We start from the raw sequence: 20,050 nt of genomic DNA on the forward strand, positions 1-20,050 counted from the left end.
AGAAGACAATGAAGTCAAAAAAAGCTACAGTCAAAGGCTCAAAGATAAGCACATTTCAAAGGGGCTTGAAAAAACAGATTAAAAAATTAATTAAAAACTTCATGATCTAATCCTGAGCAATGAGTGAATCAAAGAGTAAATCACAGGAACAGAAAATCATTTCATTAAAGACAATGACAACAATGAAACAACATAACCAAATCTATGGAGTATAGCTAAAGAAATACTTATGGGAAAAACATGTTTCTAAATGTGTTCTTCAGTATGAGAGAAAGAACCTAACATTGCAACTTAGAAAAATCTACAGAAAGAAGAAATCAAAAGTCTCCAATTAAACACCTGACTGTGTTATAAGAAATGAGTTCAATGATTATAAAAACATGTATAAACCTGCATGAAATAATGAAAAGTGAAATAAGCAGAATCAAGAGAATGCTGTATATTGTAACAATATTTTTAAGAACAAGTTTGAGTGACTGACATTTTAACTATTATAAATATCCAAATTAACTAAAAAGGCATATAAAAGAAGATGCTATCTGTATCCAGATAAAGAACTGATTAATAGAAGCATATATGAAATGGAGTTATAAACACACACACACACGTATATATTTGTATCCATTGTGTCTGTCTCAAAAGAGGTGTAGAGGGGAAGAAAAAAAAAAGAAATTTACATGATAACTTCATTAATATCTAAAAAGGAATAGCAAATTGAGCATAATAGATTTTCAGTTTTATGTGTAATCATCTTTTTTCATATTCTACTATGTTATGTAAATGCTTTTTTTATTTCTTAAGAACAGAACAAAATAACTAATTTTTAAAAATCAAAGAGAGGTTAATAAAGCCAAAAGTTAAGAAGCCTAATAAATAAAACTAAAATAGGTTTTACAAAAATTAAAATAGATAGACCTTGGTTGATTTGTTTTTTTTTAAAGAAAACCAAATTATCCATATCAAAAATGAAAAAGGTGAATAGACCACAACGAAGATGAAATTAAAGCAATTAATAGTTATTTTGCCCAATTATATGCCAGTAAAACTGACACTAACTGAAATTGATAAATATTTACAAAAATATAAACTGTCCAAATTAATAGAAGCATAAATTGAATACTTAAATGATACTTTAAGATAAAGAAATTGAACAAGCCATAAATCATCTTAGTTAAAATCCCTTGCACTAAATGGATTTACAAAAATATTTTACCAAACATTTAAGGAATAATTAATTCCAATATTATATATACAATTTGAAAAAATAGATAAATAAGGAATATCAAATGTCTTTAATGACCCAAATATGAACTTGATCTAAAAGTCAGAAAAAAAACAAAAAGCAGAGAAAGAAAACCATAGCCCAATTTCTTTAAAGAAAGTTGTTGCAAAAATTAAAATAAATACTAGCAATGAGGTAACTTTAATATATCACTTTCAAAGATCATATACTATGAAAAGGTGAACATGCAGAACTGGTTCAATATTAGGAAAACTATCAGCATAATTCACCATATCAAGAACAAAAACAATAAAAATCATATTAATATATATATCAAGATGGATAAAAAGATTTTGACAAAATATAAAACCTATTCCTATTAAAATTTAGAAAATATAAGAATAAATATAGTAATATTGCACTAGAAATGCTAGTTATTGCAATGAGAGGAGAAAAATTAAAACAATAAAAATAACCAATAAGGAAACAAAACTACCCCTCTTTGGAGATATAGTGATGAAATACTTAGAGAACCCTAGTGATTAAGTGAAAAACCTAGTTGAAAAGAATGAACAATTTTAGCAAAGTTGCAGGATGTAAAACAACTTCATTGAAATCATCAAAATATGTTGATACTACCAGCCAAATCCATCTATAGGCAACTCAAAATACTTGAGTTTCTAACTGCCAAGATAAGCTAAGGAACTATATAAATACAATTATAAAACATTTTTTCACACAAATAATCAGAGATCTAAACAATTGGAGAAATAATCATTGTTAATGTGTAGACTAAGCCAATATTTTAAAAATGACATCTATGTAAATTAATTTATTACTTGTCATACCAATCTAAAGCCTAAAAAGTCTATTTTGTAGAGATAAAAAAAATAGCAAATTCATTGTGGGGAAAAATCAAGAATCAAAGAAATCAATTTAAAAATGTAAAGGAAGGTAGCCTGGAATAATCAGATTTTACTATATTACAAATTAAAAATCACCAATATTATCTGCTGCTAGATAAGTAAAAGATTGGTAGATCAATGAAATAAATAATAAGTATATAAATCGCTATAATATTTAGTATTCATACATTACCATGACAATATTGTGTTTGATAAATCCAAAGATACCAGACAGATAGTGGGATAAAAACTAAAAATTTCCAGTTTGCTGGTATAAGTGAAATTCCTTTTGGTAGAAAGTAAATATAGATGAAAATCAAAAAATGTATAGCAAAAAGAGGTCAAAATGGATAAAGGATTTAAACATAAAGGGTATTGTGACAAGCAAATTAGGGAAGTATGAGACAAATTTCCAGTTAGATCCATGGGAAAAAGAACATTTTTAACCAAACCAGAGATGGAAAGGATCATGGAAAATAAAATCAATAATTTTGATTATAAAAAATTCAAAAAGGTTTTCCATAAACAGAACCAATGCAGCAAAATTAGAAGAAAGGCAGGAAATTGGAAATATTTTCCAGGAAATTTCTCTGATAAAGGTCGTATTTGTCAAATATATTAAGGACCTGAGTCAAATTTATAAAAAACAAGAACCATTCTACAACCAGCAGATGGTTACAGAATATGAATAGGCAGTTTTCTAAAGAAGAAATCAAAGCTATCGCTCATAAAAAAGAAAAAAATTAAGTCACTATTGATTAGAGAAATGCATGTTAAAACAACACTAAGATATTATCTCATACCACAATAGGTGTGACTAATATAGTACAAAAAGAAAATGACAAATGCTAGAGGGAATGTGGAAAAATAAATACTATCAGTGGATTGCGAACCAGTCCAACAATTTGGAATTATATCCAAAGGGCTGTATAACTTGCACCCAGCAATACCACTGCCATATTGTTTAAAAATCAAAGAATATTCAAAAGAACCTATAAGGCAAAAATGTTTTTAGCAGTTCTTTTTGTGGTGGCAAAGAATTAGAAATTGAAGGGATGCCATCAGTTGGGTTATGATTGAATAAGTTGTGGTATGCTTGTGACAGAAAATTATTGTGCTATCAGAAAGGACAAAGAGGATGGTTTCAGAAAAACCAGGGAGGGATTTATGAATGGATGTAAAATGAAGTAAATGGAATAGGAGAATATTGCACACTGTAGCAGCAGTATTATAAGGATGATCAACTGTAAAAGATTTAATTGCTCTAATCAAATTAATGATCTACAACAATTTCAAAGGAATCATTATGAAAAATGCTATCCATCTATAGAGAGAGAACTGATAAACTCTGAGTACATATTGAAACATGATTCTCACTTTATTTTTTCTTACCTTTTGTTTTTCAACAAGGATAATATGGAAATGATATATTGCTTATCTTTTTAATAAATGGGGGCAAGATTGGAGGTGAGGTGAGAATTTAATTAATATTAAAATAAATATTTTTCAAAAAAACAGGAAGAGATGAATCACATGAATGTTTAGGTAGGTAATTTGAATTGACTTGTATTTTGTCCTATTTACTAAAAATTTAAGGTTGTCTATTCAGTACTGTGAATTAAATAAGTGAAGTGGTAATTGTCAATGAAAAAATTCACAGTGCTTTTCCTACCTTTAAATTTAAAAAAATCAAGATGCAAAAAAGTGATATACAAAGTCTGATATGAAACTGATGAAAATTAATTCCAAATAATTCAACAAACATTATTAAATGCCTACTCTATGCAAGGTCATTTTAGGTGCTAGGAATATAAAAAATAAAATAAAATAGTCACTTCAATTAAAGTTTACATTCTGCTGAAAGCATACCACACATGAAAATATGAATATAAAACAAGAGAAATCAAGTAAAGAGAGAAAGCATTACAACAGAAAAGATGAAGGAAGATTTCACAGAGAAAAGTAGCAACTGACTTGAGTCTAGTAAAAGAAATACAAGTTTTTGTAGAAATAGAGAAGAAAAGGAAGCACTTACTTTCCCTTTGTTGACTGTTCCCAATTTATCTTGCATGTAGGTTGTTTGTACATTGTTGATGGCATAATCTCTCCCTCATTAGATTGTGAGTTCTTCTAGAGCAGGGACTATTTTTTGCTTTTCTTTGCATCCCCAGGGCTTAGCACGGTACCAGAAAGATAGTAGGTGCTTAATAAATTGTCTAACTGTTGGAAAAGCTTATGGAAATGCAAAGAGGCAAAAAATAGAGAAACAAATTTAGAGAATGATTAATAGTTTAATTTCATTGGAATTTATTTTTTATGAAAAGTCATATGGAATACATCTCAAAAATGAGATGAGAGCTAGACAAAAAAGACCCAAATTGTCTGACTAAAGAGGTAATAGTATATTCTTATTGCAACAGTGAAGGTTTTTCTCCTATAGGAGAATAGTGAATGTTTTATGAGTAACTAACTAGTGAAGTGAATGACCTGTGCAATGATTTGTTTTCTGTCAAAATTATAGGATACATTTTTAAAGAAATGATTAGTGAATATTTAATAAGGAAAGTAGTAATCCCCTGGATTCATAATGAATAGGTTATGCAAAACTAACCTCATTCCTTTTTTTCCCCCTTAGGGTCACTAGATTAGTCATTTAGAAATATAATAAGATAAAGTTTACCTAGAATTTAAATATTTGGCAAGGTCTCATCTATTTTCATGGACAAGATGAAGAGAGGTAGTCCTGGTGAGCATTGACGTGGATTTAGAACCAACTAACTGATTGGAATCAAAGAACAAACATTAATGGATCCATCAGCCACAGAGATCATAGATGGCGGACCTCAGAGAGTAATACTTGGACTTATGCTGTTTATCAGTGATTTGGATAAAGGCCCAGAAGGCAGGTTTATCATATTTATAGCTGACACTAATAGAGTAAGAATAGCAAATGCATTTGGCAAACAAATTAAAGATCCATAAAGATATCATTAGGCTAGAATGTTCAGGATAAAGTAATAGATAAAATGTAACAGTTATAAAGATAATTTTAAAGTATCAACTTCTCAAGTAGGAGATTAAGAAGCTATTGCTAGAAAACAGTTGAACTAAACAAGTCATGGGATGTTTAGTAGAATAAAAGTTTAATGCAAATCAACAAGAAGATATTCAATTCATTTCAATTCAGCCAATTATGGTATTATGCTAAGTACTGGAAATTCAATGAATAAAACTAAATATTTCCTATCATTTAGGTATATTCATATTCTATTAGCAAGATACAGCAAATAGTAAGTGAAGTATATACAAACTAATTTCAGGAGGAATACAGTGCTAAAAGAATAAAATATTTCAGAACAGGATTAATGTAAAATGGCACATGTGAGTCTTGAGAGTATCTAGGGATTTTAACAAGAAAAAATGAAGAGGCAAAAAGGCAAAAAGACAGATGATATTTACAGAAAACTGGAAGGCCAACATTCAAAATCTACAGTACATAGGGGTAAATAGTATAAATTGTCTGGGAATGTTGGTAGGACTTATGATGACAAAGCTTTAAATATCTGGTTGAAGAACTTATATTTCATAGTAATAGTAATATGAAAAATAGGGAGGTGATATGTGGTCAGAATTACTTTGCCAACTATTCAGGAGATGGAACAAAGAGGAAAGGTAAAAAGAAACTGATCTAGATTAGTGGCTACATGACCAGTAAGAAGGAATGGATGAGAGAAATATTGTAGAGGTAGAAAAAATAGAATGTTTTATTTCATTAGATATTAGAGTTGAGGTAGGAAGACAAAGGAGCATGAAGAATCAGGAGAGATCCAGAGGTGTCATGTTTGGTGGAATGGTAATATCAACAAAAAATGAGAATTTCAAAGGAGGGAGGGATTTGAAGGAAAAGATAGTTATATCATGAAAATATTGATATGAAAATGCTGAGGAAACATTCACATAGAAATGTCTAGTAGACAGGGGAAATAAAACATTCCAGTTCATAAGAAAGATTAATGATGCCTGAAAGTTATCTTGTGTGGAAATTTACATGGATCATTGAAAACATGAAAAATTATGAGAGGTGGGGGAGGAATGGAGAAAGGGAGGGGGACAGAGAGAGACAATGTCTGAGATAGAGAGACAGAGAGAGAGAGAATGAAAGACAGAGTAAGAGAGAGAGAGACAAATAGAGAGATAGAGACAGATGAAAGAGGAGAGGAAAGGAAAGGAGTGGATGGGAGGAGAGAGGAGAAAAAATTAGAGGAAAAGGAGAGAAGATTCAAATAAGAGTTTAAGGAATCAACAATGGTTAATAGGTGGAATATAAATGATGACCCAAGAAAGGATCGGTACAAAGGGAACTGGAGCAGAGATATGACACAGAAACCAAGGAAAGAGAATACCTAAGAAGGGGAAGGGTCACCAATGTCTAATGCTTTAAACAAGTCAAATAGAATGAAGCTTAAGGAAAAACTAATTAGAATGATAAGAAATCATTGATAGTCTTATTGTTGGTAATTTTATTAACGTATAAAAGTACGTGTAATCAAAGGCTAAATTAAGAAAAGCATAGTGTCCAAGACTTACAGCTTTAAAGAGATGAGTCCCCCTACACTTTCTTCTCATGAACATGTTTACATGATGTTCACATGAAATCATAAGTATTAGATTAATTCCTTGGTGTAGCATTTTTAACAGAACTGTGCTAAGTTGGAATCTTCCCTGAGGAGGGCAATTGGAATATGGAAGGTTCTTAAGATTATGCCATACGAGGATTTTAAAAACCTGAGGATTTTGACCCTAAAAAAGCAAAAATAGGAGCAATCATTGTAAAGGAAAAGGAGAATTTAGTTTGATTAAGAGAAAACTTTCTAACAAAATGGAATGGACTGTTTCAAGAGGAAATTGGATCTTTGTATTTTGAGATCTTTAAGCAAAAGCTTGATGATTAATTGCTGAATATTAAGATGGAGTGCATTATTGTTCAGGAACTAGTTGGACTAGATGGGAGCTGAGGTTAATTCTGACTCTGAGATGTGGGATTTGGAATGCATATCATAGGTGCTTCATAGGAGGATTGTTGTAAAAATCAAATAAGATCACAAGCATAACGTAATTTCCTCTTATAATCAAGGTGCTACTAAAAAGGATAGGAAAATCCTTCTGAAAACAAACAACTCTTGAGCTGCACTGATGCAATTCCATTCAGAGTTATGCTGCCTTAGCTTACAAATAGGATATTATCAAATAAATACAGACCAGAGATCTGCATATTGACTAAAATATGTAGGATGAAATTGAAACATATTTAGAAGCAAAATGCTTCTAAGCAAAACCTGAGGTTTTGTTTACATGGATATCACCAATGCATAATCCAAATCAAGCTCATGACAAATTGTAGATGAAGAAATCAATCCCTCATTGGTCAATTTTCTGGTGATAACTATCTCCCTAGATTGAACTAATTATGTAAGAGATACAAGATGAGTCCATATTTAAACCTTAATTAACATAGCTTTTAATACACAGTCCTGAAAAAGATAAAAATGGGTAATTTTGATTTGATAAAATGAAAAATCTTTTGCACAAACTTGATGCATATATAATAAGGAGGGAAGCAGCAAACTAGAGAAAAATATTCACATCAAATATTTCTGATAAGGATTTAGAATTCAAGATATATTGAAACTAGCATCAAGGATGTGTTGGTAAATATTTATAGCTGGTTCTCAATTCATTTTAAAGTTTAATCTAGATTATTCATATGTTTTTCATCACTATCTTAATATAGTCACCAAAATAAAAAGTCAATCTTTGATTTGTTACCAGTTTTTGAGGTATAAATGCCCACAGCAAAAAATTTAAAATTAGCTCTTGTGAGTCTTTTCAAGTTGACTCCAGCATATTACACACACACACACACACACAAATATGTGTGTGTGTGTATATATATATATATATACATATATAGATGTATTTGTATATACACATATATATGTACATGACTAAAAGCAATCCCACAATTAAAAAGAAGTAAAAGAATATGAGGAAATAATTCCTGAAAGAAGTAATCCTAACAATTGTCAACAATTTGAAATGCTTCAAATCATTAAAAGAAAGAGAAATGCAAATAAAAACAATATCAAAACAATATTGAGGTAGTACCTCATGCCCAGAAAATTGGCAAATATGACAAAAAGTAGAAATTGTAAAGATTTGAAATGTTGTGGAAAGACAAGAACATTAGTGTATTGCTGGTGTACGTGTGACTTAGTACAACTATTCTGGAAAACAATTTGAAATCATTCAAATAAAAAGACTAAAATGTAGCCACTTCTACATTAAAGGATCAGAGGTTGTGAAATATGATATTCTGGAAGGCAAAGGAATTTGAATTACAACCAAAGAATCAAGTACCCAGCAAAACTGAACATAATTTTTTAGAGGAAAAATGCACATTCAATGAAATAGGGGTCTTTCAAGTATTCTTGATGAAAAGACCAGAGTTAAGCAGAAGATTTGATTTTCAAATGAAAGACACAAGAGAAGCATAAAAATGTTAAACAGGAAAGAAAAGAAAATGTTATTCAATAAGGTAAAACTATTTACATTACTACATGGGAAGATTATACTTAAAATTTTTGAGAACTGTATCTTTATTAAAGCAGCTAGAAGTTATACATAGGTATAAGTTAACTTTGCTGGATACAAAAATTAAAGGGTGAAAAAAAGAGAATCGTACTGGGAGAACAAAGGGAGAGGAAGAATGGAGTAAATTATATCAAATGAATAAGCACAAAAGGCCCATTACAGTAAGTGTATGAGCATACTTTGAAATTTTCTTTCTTCAGATTTGACTCAAAGAGGGCATGAAGCTAAAAAAATGATAGAAAAAGAACAAATTTAAAATCTCCAATTGAACAACAAATTGGAATTCTGAAAATCAAAGAATAGATTAAGAAAATTAAAATAGGAAAATCAGTGAGCTAATCAATAAAATAACAGCTGGTATTATGAGGAAATAGATAAACCACTGGCTAATGTAATTTTTAAAAATTAATAAGAAAACAAAGTTGCCAATATCAAAAATGAAAAATGCCAATTTACCATCAATGAAAAGGAAATTAAAGCAATAATTAGAGGCTATTTTCCCAAATACATATCAAAGAAATATGATAAAGCAAAAATGATATTACTAAAAATATAAATTGTTCAGACTAATGGAAGAAATAGAATATTTAACCCCATATTTTAGAAAAAATAATTGAACAAGTAATTAGTGAACTTTCTAAGAAAATATACCCAGGGACAGATTTACACAAATGAATTCTTCCAGATATGTAAATAAATAAATAAATTCAAATTCTATTTTAAACTATGGGAAAATAAAAAAAGAAAGAGTATTATCAAATGCCTTTTATGAAAACAACATAGTGTTGATATCTAAACCAGGAAGAGTCAAAACTGAGAAGGAAAACTATGCACTAATTTTCCAAATCAATATTGAAGGAAAAATGTTAAATACAATATTGACAAGAAGATTGATTATAAACACATGTCAAAGAGATCATATACTATGACCAGGTGGAATTTATATCAGGAATGCAGGGCTAATTCAACTTTAAGAAAACTCTCCTCATCAACTGACCATATAAATAACAAAACTAACTGAAATCACATGATTATCTTAATAGATTCAGAAAAAGGTTTTGAAAAAATAAAGCAAGTGCTGCTATAAAAAATACTAGAAAATATAGGAATAAGTGGAGCTTTTCTGAAAATGATTAGTATCTATCTTAACAGATAATATCTATAATAGTGAAATGCTAGAAGCCTTCCCTCTATCAGGGGCGAAGCAAAGATCCTCATTATCACCACTGTTATTCAAACTAGAAATGGTAGCTTTAGCAATTAGAGAGGAAAATGAAATTGAATAAATTAGAATAGGCAATGAGGAAACCAAACTATCATTCTTTGTTGATGATATGATGATATACTTAGAGAGTCCTAGACAATCAACTAAAAACTATTTGAAATAATTAACAACTCTAGCAGAATTACTAATACATATTACCATCAAAGCCATCAGAAAGAAATAGGAAGAGAAATGTCATTTAAAATAACTGTAGACAATATAAGATACTTGGGAGCCTATGTGTCAAGACAAATTCAGGAGCTATATGAACATAATTAATACTTTTCCACAAAATCAGATCTAAATAATTGGAAAAATATTAATTTTTCATGAATAGGACAAATCAATATAATAAAAATGATATTTCTACTTAATTAATCTATTGATTTATGCCATACAATTCAAAACATTAAAAATTATTTTATTGAACTAGAAAAAATTAGTAAAATTCATCTGAAAGAACAAAATGTCGAGAATATCAAGGGATTCAATAAAAAAAATGCAGAAAAAGGTGGTCTAGCTATACCAGATCCAAACTGTCTTTTAAAGTGAGAATTATCAACCCAATCCTGTACTGGTTAGAATAGTCACCCATTATGTTGCAGTAAATAACCATATAATTTAGTATGGAAGGCAAAACCCAAATATTCAGGTTTTAGGGATAAAAATTCTTTTTTTCAACAGAAACTGCTGAGAAAATTGGAAAATAGAATGACAGAAACTAGGAATATACACAACATCTCAAACTATATTCCAAGATATGTTCAAAATAGGTATATGATTTAGACACAAAGAGTGATACCAGAATCAAGTTTGAAGAGCCTAGAAGAGTTTAACTATCAAGTCTATGGTTAAGGGAAGAATTTAGGAACAAATAAGATGTAAAAGATGATGAAATGTAAAATGAATCAATTTGCTTATATAAAATTTAAAAAGTTTTTGCACAAAGAAAAATTAGAAAAAAGCAGAAAAATGGGAGAATTATAGCATGTCTATATCTCTATAAAGTATCTCCAATAAAATATCTCTAAAAAAAAGTCTCAGTTCTCAAATATATAGAAAACTGAGTCAAAATTTTAAGCATAAAAATGTGCACTGCAAAGGGTCAAGGGACAAAAACAGGCAATTTTTCAGACAATGAAATCAATACTATCAATAGCCATATGGAAAAAATGCTCTAAATCACTATTGATTAGAGAAATACAAATTAAAACAATATTGAGGTACTAACTCATATCAAGATGACTGATGTAACAAAAATGAAAATGATAGGATGCTGGAGGGGGTGTGACAAAACAGTGCATTTTTTTTAATGCATTGTAAGTGGAATTGTGAACTAATTCAAACATTTTGGAGAGCAATCTGAAACTGAATAATGTGCTATATTACTGTGCATTGCCTTTGATCTAGTAAGACCCTGCTAGGTCTTTATTCCAAAGAGACTCTCCAATAAAAGGGAGGGAACAGAATTTAATTGTATTAAAATATTTATAACAAATTTTTTTTTTGTTGTCTAAGAATTGGAAGTTTTGGGAATGCCCATCACCTGGGAAATGTCTCAAGAAGTTCTGATATGTGATTGTAATTATATAGCATTGTGCTATAAGAAATGGAATGCAGAATGATTTCAGAAAAAAAATCTGGAAAGATTTGCATGAACTGATACAGAGTGAAAAAAAACAGAACTAGAGCATTATAAGCAATTACAAAAATATGATATGATGAACAATATACTTAGTTATTTTCATAATGAAAAACGCTAGCCATCCTGATCTTGTACATTCTATTCCTTCCTGTTTTTCCTTATCTTTCCTTATCTTTCTTTCTTTCTGGCATATAGAAAGAACTTAATAGCATTCATGAGTACTTTGGCATAAATATATCTTTGATATGTGCATATCTATGCCTTCCCATTGTTTAGGATCATTTTTCAAGTCCTTTTGTAGATATTCTGTAGGATATGGTCCTTCTTCAACAATTAGTGTAGTGCTTAGCAATTAGCTAAGCCCCCCCACACACACATATATGTATATATGTGTGTGTGTGTGTATACACACATATATGTATATGTCTGTTTATATATTTGTGTGTGTTCACTGTAAAGTATTATCTAAAAATTCTTAGAAGTCTTTTTAAAAAAGAAATCATTATATAGCCAGTATAAAGGACTTCTATGCCTACTTCCATGTTTATCAACCAGTTCACCATTCATAGTGCATAACACAAGTTTTTAAGATATTTTTCTGATTATTAGGACTCTTTCCATGTAAATTACCTTGTTATCTCAGAAATGTAGTACATAAACATATTGATTTATTTCTCCCTTTTTTTTCTCAGAAGTCTTTTTTATACTGGGCTGATGAGAAACATGGTCTTGGGCAAGAATAACTGAACAATTCATTAAAAGTCACAGATAAACAACTCAAGGGCCAATGTAAGAAATTAAGCAGAGACATCATTCAATACAATAATACAGTAAAGATGACTATCAGTGGGAAGATTTATATTACTTTGGTTCAGGTTCATGAGAAAATAAAAGGAAAGTGTTAGAAGTCAAAGTTGCTTTGGGTCTGAAAGAGGGAAAGAAAAGGTATGAATGTGTCTTGTCAGGGAAGACTCCCAGAATGCTGCTATTTGGGGAAAATTATAAGAAAAACCATCTAGCTGCAAGTCATAGAAGCTATTATAGAATAAAAAGAAAGTAACTTCAGGGCTGGTGTATATGATTGATAGTTTGAGAGATGAACCTAGGAGGCTTTGGGCAGAGGAGCATGAAAGGAATCAGAAATTAAACTGAGAGTGTGCTGGGTGTGCATTCAAGTATGATTTTTGGGTATCCTGGGAATTAATTTGTACGTGATTAAAGACTGCATTAATAAATGTAGGCAGAATTTAGAAAAGAGGCTCAATGGAATTTGAGAACTTCAACAGTTCATTTGGGATTTGGCAAAAAAAAAACAACAGAAGTGGCCTGGGAGGGAATACGAAACAATGATTTACTGAGTAGTTGGCTCATTAGTTGGTTTCCTTAGCCCTGTGCCTGGGACAGAGTAAGCAGCTACTAAAAACTTGTTGACTGGTTGCTATTAACCTTATTCCCTTTATACAATGTAAACCCAGGGGTGTTATGAGACTCAAATGAAATATTGAATATAAAGCATGTTGTAAACCTTAAAGAAGAGCAACTAGGGGGCACAGCAGATGGAGCATTGGACCTGAAATCAGGAAGACTCACCTTCCTGGATTCAAATCTAGCCTTATTAATTTTGTGACTCTGGGCAAGTCACTTAACCCTGTTTGCCTCAGTTTCCTCATCTGTAAAATGAACCGGAGAAGGAAATGGCAAAACACTTCCATATCTTTGCAAAGAAAGTCCCAAATGAGATCATGAAGAGTTAGACTAAGTAACAACAAAAACTTTAAAATGCTAGCAATTGTTATTTATAATCATCATTATTATTAACCTATAGTCATCAGGCCTCCATTCTAGTTATGATCTTTCTACTGAATTCAAGCAAAGTCCATAGATCAATACAGGGGTGTTCTGGAAAATGTTTAACAAGGAAAGAAATATGCATTTGTATTTTTAATTTAATCTTCATTATTAACATTTTCTTAGGCTAAGCAACTGAAAACAGTAACAAATCCATCTGATTTATAGCATCTGCTTATTTCTGAGGTAAAAATGCTCACACTAAACAATTGTGTAGTATGTCTATTCACATTGCCCCAGAACATCCTTGCCCATACCTGCATGGAGCTTGCTATTATGAAAGCCTATGAGAGCCTTCTGATCGTGCTTTAGATTTGAATTGTAAACTTTCAGAGATTCTCTTGGTTTGTGTTACAGAAAACTTAGAGCCTAGAGGTGACAGGGTGCCCTAAGGCAATGAGTCATAACAGAACATGTGAACAAGATGATAGGAATTCAACAATAATAGCAGCAATGTTCATTAACATGGTCTTTTAAGATTTTCAGAGTGTTTCACAAAGATTATCTCATTTTATCCTTACAACAACCCTGGGAGGTAGGTATCATCATTGTGCTCCATTTTACAGATGAGGAAATTGATGCCAGTAGAAGACAAGTCATTTACTTAGGGTCACAAAGCTAAATGTCTTTGGAAGGATTTGAACTCAGGTCCTCCTCCTGACTCTATGTCCAGGGCTTTCCCCAAGCACTGTCTAGCTACTTAGCTATTAGTTTGGGATATGACACTCTTCTCTACAAAGAGATAAGATTGTCGTTTTTCTCTAGTGACATTTGGGTATATTCAAAATGCTCATTATTTTTTTTTAGGTTTTTGTAAGGCAAATGGGGTTAAGTGGCTTGCCCAAGGCCACACAACTAGGTAATTATTAAGTGTCTGAGACCGGATTTGAACCCAGGTACTCCTGACTCCAAGGCCGGTGCTTTATCCACTACGCCACCTAGCTGCCCCCCAAAATGCTCATTATTGATGACATAACACAAACTAAGACTGTGCTTGTTAAGTGCATATAGTCAGTTCTGAAAGAATTTAAAGCAATATCTACCCTTTTAATCACCAAAGTTCCCATTTGTAGTTCAAATCTCACATAACAAGACTGTAAATGTGAACCTATGCGCTACAGTATATTTTGCCTATTGAATCCAGAACGAGATACAACATAGACACATTACCTCAATACAGAGGAAAATTATTTCAATACAGCTCTGGGGAGGGAAGGGAAGGTAGAGAGAATAGCATTTAAAATAATAGATCAGTACAAAACAACAAAATCAACATAATTTAGGAACTTATCTGAATTTGAGATAAAAGCAAAAATTTCTTCATTCCAGTAAATAATCATTTATTTAACAAATATTTATTATTAGTGTTACTACTGAAACTAATAGCTAGCATTCAGATAGAATTTTAAGGTTTGCAAAGTACTTTATAAGTATCAATTCATTTTATCCTTAAAATTAATCCTATTTTAAAGATGAGGAAACTGAGAAAAACAAGTTAGGCAACTTGGCTAGGGTGACAGTTGATACGTGTCTATGGCCAGATTTGAAATTTGCTCTATCTGACTGCAGGTTCAATTAGTGGATACAAGAAGAATAATACAAAAATAAAAAAGGAGGCAGCTAGATAGGTTAGTGGATAGAGCACCAGCCTTGGGGTCAGGATAACCTGAGTTCAAATTTGACCTCAGACACTTATTAGCTGTGTGACCCTGGGCAAGTCACTTAACCCTGATTGTCTCCAAATAAATAGATAAATAATGCTTGCCAACCTCAAGGGGCCTACAATCTTGAAGGAAAAGCAAGGCAAATGCTCAATTTATATATGCCATGTAAATGATCTTACAATAAATATTATAAGAATTGAAAGGAAATATTGATTGCCAGATGGCAATATCAATTTTTAACTTTTCAGCTTTTGCATATCAACTTCTGTTATGCTACCTTTATGTTCCAATCCCTATTTTTAACAACTGACTCATCCTTCAAAAATTTTTAATATATAGCAGATATATGGCACCTAGACTTCAATATTATTATATTTTGCTTATTTGAGGATATGCCATTTTCACCTCTGATATCAATATACATGTATTCTGTATCTTTTTTTTCATCTATAACATTTTTCCCCTTTCAGATGAATTTTCAGAAAACAGTCTTCTGCTACTAATCATGATAATAAGTCATCTTCTATGTCATATTTTATTGCTTAAGTTTTGGATAAATTTTTTTCAGGCAAGCTGTAGAGTTATAATTATGCCAAAATATTTTAACTTCATCAAGGATATTCACTGATGCTAATGTTAGATGATAGACTAGAATTTGCAATTAGAATTTATAAATGTTGTAGTCCAAAGAAATAGTTTTATATTCACATGCCAGACTTTGACTTTTAAAACTTATGCAATTACTTTAAATAATTCAAACATACATCTTCCAGAAACTAAGTGTTTGTTTTTATAGGAGCTTTCACAGTTTTTATAGTTAACAGAAACATCACTTCTATTTGTTCATTTCAATAAGAACATAGTTCAGCTTACCTTATCAAGTTCATCTGAAATAGCAATGCCTGGAATACAAAGATTAACATTAACAATTAGAAAGCAGTTCTAACTTTTAGCATATTAATTTTATTATGTTTTCAAAATTATTACATTCCATTATTATAAAACATTTTCCTTATTGTAAAACCCACCAAAAGGAAGTACATCCTTTGAGTAAGCTAATTAAGATTTTAAACAACTATGAATTCTTTGGAGTGTTGAATGAGGCTATGAGAATAAAGCAATTTTTTTAATTAGCCCTTCATGGAGTTCTTGGAAGTAAAGAGAAAGTATAGCAAGAACACTTCTGTTCCAAATTGCATAAATGAATTTACTTTCTTAATTATTTTTTCAGGCCAATTATTTTAAATTAGATATCTATTTTATTTTAGGTAATCCTGTATTTAATAACTCAATAGCTTCATAAGTGTTGAAGTACAAAATGGTATTTGATTGGACTTTTGATAAATTCTCTATTTCATCTTTCTATTCCTCTGGAAATATCTTCACAAATGAAATCTAAAATGATTTTGACTAAAAATTTCTGGAGAAAATTACCTACTGTTCATAGTGACCTCAATGTCGAATAATTTTTATAGTCAGGAAGTTCAGCCTTTATTGATAATTGTAAATCTCTCAAACTATTTACTATATATTTCTATTTTTTCCTGACCTCTATTAAAAAAGAACAGCAAAACCTCCTAAAATTATGAATATAATATTTTTCATATTCTCAAAATCTTTCATTTATCTTGACTAGTCCCTTTTCTATACTAAATAATTTTAAGTCTCCTATGTTGTCCTTACAGGGACCTTTCTTAAAAACTTTTAAATAGTTTTGTTTCTCTTATGTTTTGTTCCTCTTAAATTGTTTTTATTATCACAGATTTTAAATGAAAGTTCACAAATGCAAAACTCTCATTTAAAACAAAGTATGAAATTAAAATGAAATTAAAATTTTTCTTTTAGGAAACATTTGGCTATAGGGTCAGTCAGGTGGTTCAATGGGTAGTGCTGGGTCTGACAGCTCAGACACTTCAGACACTTACTGTCTATATGCCTTGGCTAAGCCACTTACTCTCTCCTGTTTCCTTCTTTGTTTTCCCCCAGTGTAAAATGGGAGGAGGGGGAGCTGGGGGCACAGTAAAAGTACTCAGCCTAGAGTCAGAAAAACTCATCTTCATGAATTCAGATCTGATCTAAGACACCAGCTGTGTGACTGAGCAAATCACTATTCCTGTTTGTTTTAGTCTCCTCGTCTATAAAATAAGCTGGAGAAAGAAATGGCAAACTACTCCAGCATCTTTGCCAACAAAATCCCAGATGGGGTCGTGTAGAATGTCTGAATAACAGCAACATAGGAAGAAAAATACTATTATACTTCCAGTTGTTATGAGGATCAAATGAGATATTTGTAAAGCTCTTAGCAGAGTGCCTTACACATAGTAAACATTAAATGAAGTCTCATTATTGTTGCTATTCTATTATAAAAGTTTTCAGGTTCTCTCCAGAATCACTGTCAATCAAACTAGTGGAGACAATAAAAACATACCCTGGAGTGACAGGCAGGATCCCTCTTTGTCTTTGAGAGTAACACTAGACCTTTGTGAAGTGCTTTTAAATCGACTGACCCAGAACGGAATGATCTATGTGCAGTTTGATCAAAGCAGAATAAGATAGAGTTATCACTGCCCTTTTAAAATTCATGCATCATTTTTCGCTTCCATTTAATATAGCTGGTACATAATGAATCTTCTCTTGATTCTTATCCTATGAGATTCTCATTTTTAAAAGCAGCTATTCTAAATAATTCAAGTCATCATGATATAAATCTGTAGTGATTTTGTTTTTGTTTCTTTTTGCAATGTAACTATCAATTAAAAATCCCTTTGATGCCACTTTTCCAATAAGATCATTAAAAGGACCCAATGGAAAGTTAGAAAATTATTTCAAAAAAACTTAAGTGTATCCTCAAAAAAATGCCAATATAATAAGATCTCCACATAATTTAGGAAGCTCACACATGTTAAGGAAGTGTGGCAGCCTCACCTTGCTATGATACATCAGTATGCAGTCAGTTAAATATTCCAAGGAGAGATGGACTACCAGAAATAAGAGTTCAAGCAGGATATAGGGAAGGAAACACGTATTACACTTCACAATTCCTACTTAAATGATCTGGACTCACTGTTTTAATCTAGGTTGATAAAAGTTTCCTGATCTTAATTAACTGCTGTTTAAATTTAGGGTTAAATGGTCCCACCGATTATTTTAGCCTAGTACAGAAAAATCTAAAGTCAGTGATAATTTTAATATGGGGAGAGTTTTTTTTTTTCAGATGACTGCACTCTAAGCAACAAAATCTTATTTTGCTTGGTCAGTCTCATCAAGGAATGAGCATTATAAGCATATTTATAGTCTATTGAGACTTTGTGTGTTTACTCACTGCCTGACAAAAGATATATAATCACAAAAATCATCAAATCTGAGAGTAGGAAGGTCCTTAGAGACCAGCTATTTAACTACTACTTGGAAATAACAAAACAAAACAAAACCTCTCTTCCACACAGTTGATAAACAATAATCTAAAATTTATTCAAAGATCTCAAGAGGAAGAAAACTTATTACTTCATGAAGCAGTCTCTTCTACCTTGGGGGAGCTTGAAAGTTTTCTTTATAAGAAGTCCAATGTTTTATTTTTGATTTCTATCCATAGTCACAAGAGAGAGAAACTCTTTAGGCCCAAGAAGTACAAGTCTCAATAATCCCCCTTTCATGGTAGACAGCTATTTGAAGCTATTTGAAGACAGCTAGTTTGTCCCCTCTAAGTCTTCCAGAAGCCCTGCACCATTTTCTCCCAACACTTTTCAGGTCCTTCCTGTATGCTATCTTCTCCCATTAAACTATAAAAAATCATTCTGTTCTTCTTTCCTTCCTTCCTTCCTTCCTTCCTTCCTTCCTTCCTTCCTTCCTTCCTTCCTGACACACTACATTAAAGAAGAGGCATTGATAAACCAGAAACTTTCTCTGACGTATATCTATATATATAAATATATATCCATTCTCAAAGACTTTTCCAATTCTGGTCATCTTCCTCCAGAAAGTCTCCAATTTACCAATGTCCTTTCTATGATATGGCACCCATAACAGAACACAATTGACTTTAACTTTACTGGATGTAGCTCCTATCAATCTCCAAAGAAAACCAAAAACTGCACTGGCAATTTTGGCTGTTAAATATTGTTGTTTCAGACTAACCATGAACTTCATTTAAAAACCTTAAATCTTTTTTAGGTGAATGGCTTAGACTTACATTTGTGTAATCTTGAATACATATACAACTTATAAGACACTTATGTCCATTTCTCAACTTCCAGTGAAAATACCAAAACCTGAGCTGACTCAAGTTATTCAAAGAACCATACATTAAATCACTGTAATCACAACATTTTAGAGCTAGATGGAACTTTAAAGAAGAAACATTCAAAGCCTCACATATAATGAATAAGAAAACTGAGATCCAGAAAGAGTCAGTATCTTGCTCAAAATCATGCGACATGTTTGTTGTAGACATAGGACAAGAACTCAGATTCACAGATTCTGAGTATAATGAATTCAGTCAAATGAAGGGAAAAGAACTAAGAAGGATAAAGGCTTATTTTTCTACACTATTATATAGATAAGCAGGCTCAACAATAAATATATGCATATGTATGTATATATATGTAAACAGATAGATGATAGATAGATAGATAGATATTCCTTACATTTGGGCTAGGTGGTACAGTGGATAAAGTGTCAATCTTGCAGTCTTGAGGACATGAGTTCAAATTTGGCCTAAGACACATGACACTTACTAGTTGTGTGGCCTTGGGCAACTCACTTAACCCTGATTGCCTCACATCCAGGGCCACCTAGAATCCTCCTGATTCATATATGGCCACTAGACCCAGATGACTCTGGAGGAGAAAGTGA

The 20,050-nt window shown here is 31.4% G+C and overlaps 1 protein-coding gene across 2 annotated transcripts in view; it reads right to left on the bottom strand.

Annotated features, from left to right (window-relative positions):
- The window catches only part of CXH8orf34 (chromosome X C8orf34 homolog), a 443,848-nt gene that overhangs the window by 313,712 nt on the left and 110,086 nt on the right, over positions 1-20,050 (bottom strand). For both annotated transcript variants that reach the window (XM_074203923.1, XM_074203922.1), the window contains exon 5: positions 16,073-16,101. In XM_074203923.1, coding sequence (XP_074060024.1) covers positions 16,073-16,101 — 29 coding nt within the window. The remainder of the gene's footprint in view (positions 1-16,072; positions 16,102-20,050) is intronic.

The sequence above is a fragment of the Macrotis lagotis genome, chromosome X, assembly GCF_037893015.1.
Source record: "Macrotis lagotis isolate mMagLag1 chromosome X, bilby.v1.9.chrom.fasta, whole genome shotgun sequence".
Taxonomy (NCBI): Eukaryota; Metazoa; Chordata; class Mammalia; order Peramelemorphia; family Peramelidae; genus Macrotis; species Macrotis lagotis.